The following is an 8484-nucleotide window of genomic DNA, read 5'->3' as shown; positions in this document are numbered from 1 at the left end:
GTCTCTATTATGTCTTAATCTCTGTCTAATCCTGCTTTATGTCATTCAATATATTATATAGAGGGGAAATAGGAAATCCAAGTGAAGAAATACTATAGGACATGGGGGAATATGGGACAAACCTACAACAGAACAAACACACCCAATCCCAGACATACACACACAGAGATATTGTGTAGTGTGGTTCTAAGGTGGAGATTCTATCCCTCTGCCAAACAATAACGAAAGAGAACACACAAACACACATATATACACTCATCAGAACACACACATACACACAGCGCGTACTCCAGGTTTATTTCTAATGGTGTTTACATTTTCTGGTGCCTAGTACAGAGAAAACTAGTTTCCGTGCATTAAACAGTGAATAGCCATGAACTGTGTGACCATTTTTGTCCAATGACTCTTTTATTGTAAAGTTGTAGTTTATCTTTTGGTTATTTTCTTTTCTTTTTTCCTTCTTTTACAAGAGGGTTCATTTGGAATAGAAGTTGTACTCCTGGAGTTTGTTCTTGGTAGTCCAGTGTGTCAGACCCACAGACACTTGAGGCCAAGAAGACCAACATTAACGTCGGCAGTACACAACTGGTGGCTGTCCTGTCACCTTTGACCATAGAACATCAGATCACATTTTCTGGTCATTTCCCAATTATTCAACATGTTGAATGTCCACCGTTCATCGGCACCCAGCAAGTGATCTACTTCGCACTTCCTTTTACAGATAAACACACATACTGAACACAAATCTTGTTCCGTTTCATACAAACTGAACTTACATACTCAATGATCAGGCACAGATCGACAGACAGACACACACACACACACACACAAACACAGACAGACAGGTTTAGCCCACATACTTCAGAGGAAGTCCCCTCATAAGGGACTGGTCCAAATATTACAAGAGCAGAGTCCACTGGGAACGCACAGGTCACCCCAGTGCATTTTGGTCCACTTTGAGTTACAAATTAATCGGGGACCTCATTGAGTCAATCACAACATTCAGGCAGCAGTTCCCATCCATGCAATTGGTCTAAAGTGTCCATCGTAGTGTAGTTAAGGTTATGGTCAAGCAAGGTGCTATCGGTAGTGTAGTTCCATAAATTACTGGCAGTCTGTCCGACCAATGGGCTTGTTTATTCCTCTCTGGTTATCCCGCCCCTTAGACCTCGATGACCATACTGTCCTGTCGATGTTTGGGCTCGTTGCCCAGATTCACCTTCTCTGTACGAGTGTGCCACACCAACACCTGAGACAGAGGGGGAGAGAGGGTTAGAGTGCACACCAGTGAACTGATATAATTGGGTATGCAAAAGCAAGGGTTCCACTATTTTTTATTTTTTTATTTCACCTTTATTTAACCAGGTAGGCAAGTTGAGAACAAGTTCTCATTTATAATTGCGACCTGGCCAAGATAAAGCAAAGCAGTTCGACACATACGACACAGAGTTACACATGGAGTAAAATAAACATACAGACAATAATACAGTAGAAACAAGTCTATATACGATGTGAGCAAATGAGGTGAGATAAGGGAGGTAAAGGCAAAAAAAAGGCCATGGTGGCAAAGTAAATACAATATAGCAAGTAAAACACTGGAATGGTAGATTTGCAGTGGAAGAATGTGCAAAGTAGAAATAAAAATAATGGGGTGCAAAGGAGCAAAATAAATAAATAAATAAAATAAATAAATACAGTAGGGAAAGCGGTAATTGTTTGGGCTAAATTATAGGTGGGCTATGTACAGGTGCAGTAATCTGTGAGCTGCTCTGACAGCTGGTGCTTAAAGCTAGTGAGGGAGATAAGTGTTTCCAGTTTCAGAGATTTTTGTAATTCGTTCCAGTCATTGGCAGCAGAGAACTGGAAGGAGAGGCGGCCAAAGAAAGACTTGGTTTTGGGAGTGACCAGAGAGATATACCTGCTGGAGCGCGTGCTACAGGTGGGTGATGCTATGGTGACCAGCGAGCTGAGATAAGGGGGGACTTTACCTAGCAGCGTCTTGTAGATGACATGGAGCCAGTGGGTTTGGCGACGAGTATGAAGCGAGGGCCAGCCAATGAGAGCGTACAGGTCACAATGGTGGGTTGTATATGGGACTTTGGTGACAAAACGGATGGCACTGTGATAGACTGCATCCAATTTGTTGAGTAGGGTATTGGAGGCTATTTTGTAAATGACATCGCCGAAGTCGAGGATTGGTAGCATGGTCAGTTTTGGCAGCATGAGTGAAGGATGCTTTGTTTTTCAAAATAGGAAGCCAATTCTAGATTTAACTTTGGATTGGAGATGTTTGATGTGAGTCTGGAAGGAGAGTTTACAGTCTAACCAGACACCTAGGTATTTGTAGTTGTCCACGTATTCTAAGTCAGAGCCGTCCAGAGTAGTGATGTTGGACAGGCGGGCAGGTGCAGGCAGCGATCGGTTGAAGAGCATGCATTTAGTTTTACTTGTATTTAAGAGCAATTGGAGGCCACGGAAGGAGAGTTGTATGGCATTGAAGCCTGCCTGGAGGGTTGTTAACACAGTGTCCAAAGAAGGGCCAGAAGTATACAGAATGGTGTCGTCTGCGTAGAGGTGGATCAGAGACCCACCAGCAGCAAGAGCAAAATCATTGATGTATACAGAGAAGAGAGTCAGTCCAAGAATTGAACCCTGTGGCACCCCCATAGAGACTGCCAGAGGTCCGGACAGCAGACCTTCCGATTTGACACACTGAACTCTATCAGAGAAGTAGTTGGTGAACCAGGCGAGACAATAATTTAAGAAACCAAGGCTGTCGAGTCTGCTGATGAGGATGTGGTGATTGACAGAGTCGAAAGCCTTGGCCAGATCAATGATTACGGCTGCACAGTAATGTTTCTTATCAATGGTGGTTAAGATATCGTTTAGGACCTTGAGCGTGGCTGAGGTGCACCCATGACCAGCTCTGAAACCAGATTGCATAGCAGAGAAGGTATGGTGAGATTCGAAATGGTCAGTAATCTGTTTGTTGACTTGGCTTTCGAAGACCTTAGAAAGGCAGGGTAGAATAGATATAGGTCTGTAGCAGTTTGGGTCAAGAGTGTCCCCCCCTTTGAAGAGGGGGATGACCGCGGCTGCTTTCCAATCTTTGGGAATCTCAGACGACACGAAAGAGAGGTTGAATAGGCTAGTAATAGGGGTGGCAACAATTTCGGCAGATAATTTTAGAAAGAAAGGGTCCATATTGTCTAGACCGGCTGTTTGTAGGGGTCCAGATTTTGCAGCTCTTTCAGAACATCAGCTGACTGGATTTAGGATAAGGAGAAATGGGGAAGGCTTGAGCGAGTTGCTGTGGGGGGTGCAGTGCTGTTGACCGGGGTAGGGGTAGCCAGGTGGAAAGCATGGCCAGCCGTAGAAAAATTATTGTTGAAATTCTCAATTATAGTGGATTTATCAGTGGTGACAGTGTTTCCTATCGTCAGTGCAGTGGGCAGCTGGGAGGAGATGTTCTTATTCTCCATGGACTTTACAGTGTCCCAGAACTTTTTTGAGTTAGTGTTGCAGGAAGCAAATTTATGCTTGAAAAAGCTAGCCTTGGCTTTTCTAACTGCCTGTGTATAATGGTTTCTAGCTTCCCTGAAAAGCTGAATATCACAGGGGCATGGGATGGAGGTCTGTTTTTAGCCACCTTGTGCGTTTCCATAGGTAGCATTAGTGGGGTTCCGTGTGGTAGAGGGGATCAATCCAATTCGCAAAAAAAAACAAGAGATATAGTTATAGAGGCCCAAGAAAGAAAAAAAAAAGAAAAAAGAAATTGTCCGATAGGTCTATTCAGATAGCAGCCGATAGGACAGCTAACGATTAGCGGACCCCAGATGGGCGTTCAGGTAACATCGCGACGGAGGAGCCAGCTGGATAACTCCCTCGGGCAGATAACGTCGGTAGTCCAGTTGTGAAGGCCCGGTGGGGCTCCGCGTTGGCAGTAAAACGGGTCCGGATAGGTGATTGTAGCCCAAGAGTGACTGATGGAACTCTTCAGCTGGCTAGCTCCGGAATAATTGATGTTTGCTCCGGAATCGATGTAAGCCGATAGTCACACGGATAGCAGTGTGACTAGCTGCGAGATCCAGGTATAAATGTCCAGAGCTTGCGGTTGAAATCCGGGGACATGGAGAGAAAAATAGGTCCGGTATGTTCCGGTCCGAGCCGCGCCGTACAAAACTGCCGATAGATTTTCGAGCTAAAAGTCAGCTGATGACAACAAACCGTGGTTAGCTGAATACTAATGATTAGCCAGTAAAGAAGCTAACTAGCTTCTGGCTAGCTTCTGATTAGCTTCTGGTTAGCTTCAGGCTAGCTTCTGGCTAGCTTCTGGTTAGCTTCTATGGAGGATTACAGATGAGGTAAACAATACTTTCTTTTTTTAAATATAAATTGGTGAGGCGGGTTGCAGGAGAGTGTTTTGAAGATGAGTTTATGGAAAAGAAAAAATATATATAAAAAGGTATGCGAAGAAAGTTGTAAATATATATATATATATATACGGGACACGACAAGACGAGGACAAAAGACGTCTGACTGCTATGCCATCTTGGTGACACAAGCAGAGCCAACCCTGTGAAAAGGAATGGTGACTGTTCAAATGTTCAAGAAAAGGCTCTGTGACAGAGAAAGTGAGGGAGTGTGTCAGACTGAACAGACTGATAGTTCTACCTTGTACTTTAGTACATGTGAAAGTGTCTCACTTCTATTTCCAACCCAGTCGATGGTGGTCATTTGTGTGTTCACACACACATGCAGTGATTGATTGTTTGGTGTGTGATGCTATCCGTTCTCGTCTCCACATGTCATTTCCTGCACGCGGCTGCTAATTGTCCCGCTTTGCATATCTAACGAGACCAATGCTGCAGCCAGCGAAGCGGTGCAGAGGGTGGGGAGCAGCATGTGTGTGTCAACATTTCTACGCAGTTTGTGTGCATTCCATTGTTCTCCCGAACCCCACCCAATATTCTAGTCCTGTCTGTAGGGAGGAGTAGAATCTAGTTAGAACCCATGTGTAATAAGATGTTCTGGGAGAGGTTGGGGAGAATGGGGGGGGGGCTTGCTTGCGTGCAGTCCAGTCTGTTCACACCCAAAGAGTGGACAGAGCGCCCTGTGCCAGTGTGTCTAGTGATAAGTCTCCTCCTTCGGGATTTAGCCGTGAAGAGCACCCTTCTCCAGCATTCCTATGGCCATCGAAGGTGAACATTTGGCCAACGCCGAAATGCAGTCAGATCAAGACCCTGGTGAGGACGACGAGCACACAGATGAGCTTCCATGACAGTTTGTGCAGAAATTCCATTGTGCAAACCCACAGTTTAATCAGCTGTCGCGGTGGCTGGTCTCAGACGATCCTGCATGTGAAGAAGCCGGATGTGGAGGTCCTATGCTGGAGTGGTTACATCTGGTTTGCGCTTGTGAGGCCGGTTGGACGTACTGCCAAATTCTCTAAAACGACGTTGGAGAGGCGGCTTATGGTAGAGAAATTAACATACAATTATCTGGTAACAGCTCTGGTAGAAATTCCTGTAGTCAGCATGCCAATTGCGCGCTCCTTCAAAACTTGAGGCATTGTGTTGTGTGAAAAAAATTCACATTTTAAAGTGGCCTTTTATTGTCCCCAGCACAAGCTGCACCAGCGTAATGATCATGCTGTTTAATCAGCTTCTTGATATGCCAAACCTGTCAGGTGGATGGATTATCTTGAAAAAGTACAAATGCTCAATAACAGGGATTTAAACACATTTGTGACCAAAATTTGAAAGAAATTAGTTTTTTGTGCGTAAGGAACACTTCTGGGATCTTTTATTTCAGCTCGTGAAACCAACACTTTATATGTTGTTTATATTTTTGTTCAGGATATTTCCTCTCTGATTCTTAAGGTTAGCAAGTGAAGAATGTAAGCTTATCCCAGATCTGTAACTAAGGGCAACCTACTGTACATGGAGCCTGGCTGGTTTGTTATTGGGGATGATTTCACGTCCTGCTGGCAATGTAGCAATTGGTGATAAGTGATGATGTCATATCCTGCTAATGGTGTATATTAATACCAGCCTACTGCGGCCCCATTAACTTAATGGGCTGATAATGATGATGACTACTAGTGTCATGAGCTGCACAGGAGAGGAGGGAGAGGGTTAGCCTAAATGATGAGATGACACAGTCAGACAAGAGGCTATATTAGGAGATAGTGTTTCATCCCAGAAAGATTAACCAATGGAAACTGTCAGGGCAACTTTTTTTAACCTAATAAAACTGTTGCCACGGTAACAGTGATAGGCTAGACTACTCACCCTTGTGCAGTTGTTGGCTTTCGGCTCCAGGTCTCCCACCTTCGTGATCTGCTTCAGGAAGTCAGACTCTTGCATGCCGGGCTGGGACCCCCTGCGCTTAAACTGCGCCCTCGGGCTGCCCAGAACCACCTGGAGGTTTACTGCAAAACCTGGAGAAGAGGAAGAGGAGGGTTTAAGGCCTTCTATGATCATGGTCCGAGGATTATACAAAAATTCAGTCTCAACCATTACATGTCATTCTCACGTTGGATGTGCTATACTGTTAGGAGAGAGCAATTGAGAGGGGCAACGGGATCAATTAATTTCTTGCATCACTCCTTGACGTAATTACAGTGCCTTGCGAAAGTATTCGGCCCCCTTGAACTTTGTGACCTTTTGCCACATTTCAGGCTTCAAACATAAAGATTTAAAACTGTATTTTTTGTGAAGAATCAACAACAAGTGGGACACAATCATGAAGTGGAACGACATTTATTGGATATTTCAAACTTTTTTAACAAATCAAAAACTGACAAATTGGGCGTGCAAAATTATTCAGCCCCTTTACTTTCAGTGCAGCAAACTCTCTCCAGAAGTTCAGTGAGGATCTCTGAATGATCCAATGTTGACCTAAATGACTAATGATGATAAATACAATCCACCTGTGTGTAATCAAGTCTCCGTATAAATGCACCTGCACTGTGATAGTCTCAGAGGTCCGTTAAAAGCGCAGAGAGCATCATGAAGAACAAGGAACACACCAGGCAGGTCCGAGATACTGTTGTGAAGAAGTTTAAAGCCGGATTTGGATACAAAAAGATTTCCCAAGCTTTAAACATCCCAAGGAGCACTGTGCAAGCGATAATATTGAAATGGAAGGAGTGTGGCCTGAAATGCCTGAAATGTGGCAAAAGGTCGCAAAGTTCAAGGGGGGCGAATACTTTCGCAAGGCACTGTATATACAGATCATTGATAACCTTAAACTATTGGAACTGAGTCCCTATCCCACTATGGTGAACTGCATACTAGAGATCAGGTAAGACTGAGATCACATCACATTTGAGTGTGCGTGCACGTGTGTTTGTTGTTCATGACTATGCATTGAGAATGCCAAGCTTTGACACTGGAAGAGCCCGCTACAGTATCTCATATTACCCTCCTTATCTCAGTTACAATACACACGGAGTGTGGAAACCATTACGAACACCTTCCTAATATTGAGTTGCATTGAGTCCCTGAAAACAGCCTCAATTCGTCATAGCATGGACTACAAGGTGTCAAAAGCGTTCCACAGTGATGCTTACCACAGTTGTGTCAAGTTGGCTGGATGTCCTTTGGGTGGTGGACCATTCTTGATGTACACAGGAAACTGAAAAGTCCAGTAGCGTTGCAGTTCTTGACACGCTCAAGACGTTGCACTTGGAACCTACTACCATGCCCAATTCAAAGGCCATTAAATCTTTTGTCATGCCCTTCACCCTCTGAATGGCACACATACACAATCCATGTCTCAATTGTCTCAAGGCTTTAACATCCTTCTTTAACCGGTCTCCTCCCCTTCATCTATACCGATCAAAGTGGATTTAACAAGTGACATCAATAAGAGATCATAGCTTTGACCTGGATTCACCTGGCCAGCCTGTCATGGGGTTCCAGCAGGTGTTCCTAATGATTTGTACACTCAGTGAATATGCCATCCTACTGGGAATGTGGGTGTTCTAATGGCTGCATGGAACAGCGTATTATGTGTCCTTGCCTCCTCGTTTCCAGTGAGCACACTGTTTTCTAGGCCAAAACGCTACTCACATGGGTATGCTCCTTCTCCACTGAGACATTGTGAGATTGTTTGTGTGAGTGTTTGTGCGTGAGAGTGTGCATGCACGTTTATGTGCATGTGCGAGAGTGTGTTGTGTATTTCCTGTATTTTGAAGTCACCAGTTTAACACACAGATCCGCAGTGTCTGAGTCAGTCCAGTGAGATCTGCCTATTGGGTCAGTTCTAAATCAAATCAAATGTTATTTGTCACATACACATGGTTAGCAGATGTTAATGCGAGTGTAGCGAAATGCTTGTGTGTCACGTTCTGACCATCGTTCGTGTGTGTTTTCCTTGTTTTAGTGTTGGTCAGGACGTGAGCTGGGTGGGCATTCTATGTTGGATGTCTTGTTTGTCTATTTCTATGTCTGGCCTGATATGGTTCTCAGTCAGAGG

At 44.4% G+C, this 8484-nt stretch overlaps 1 protein-coding gene across 1 annotated transcript in view; it reads right to left on the bottom strand.

The window, feature by feature from the left end:
- Positions 1–276: 276 nt before the first annotated feature.
- Positions 277–8484, bottom strand: part of LOC139381451 (galactosylgalactosylxylosylprotein 3-beta-glucuronosyltransferase 2-like) — a 35406-nt gene continuing 27198 nt past the window's right edge. Inside the window, exons 3-4 of the mRNA XM_071124990.1 lie at positions 6294–6442; positions 277–1249 (exon numbers count right to left, since the gene is read on the bottom strand). Coding sequence (XP_070981091.1) covers positions 1163–1249; positions 6294–6442 — 236 coding nt within the window. The 3' untranslated portion in view covers positions 277–1162. The remainder of the gene's footprint in view (positions 1250–6293; positions 6443–8484) is intronic.

Source organism: Oncorhynchus clarkii, chromosome 23, assembly GCF_045791955.1.
Source record: "Oncorhynchus clarkii lewisi isolate Uvic-CL-2024 chromosome 23, UVic_Ocla_1.0, whole genome shotgun sequence".
Classification (NCBI taxonomy): Eukaryota; Metazoa; Chordata; class Actinopteri; order Salmoniformes; family Salmonidae; genus Oncorhynchus; species Oncorhynchus clarkii.
The sequence above is the reverse complement of the archived record's forward strand: the minus strand, read 5'-3'. Positions and strand labels throughout refer to the sequence as shown.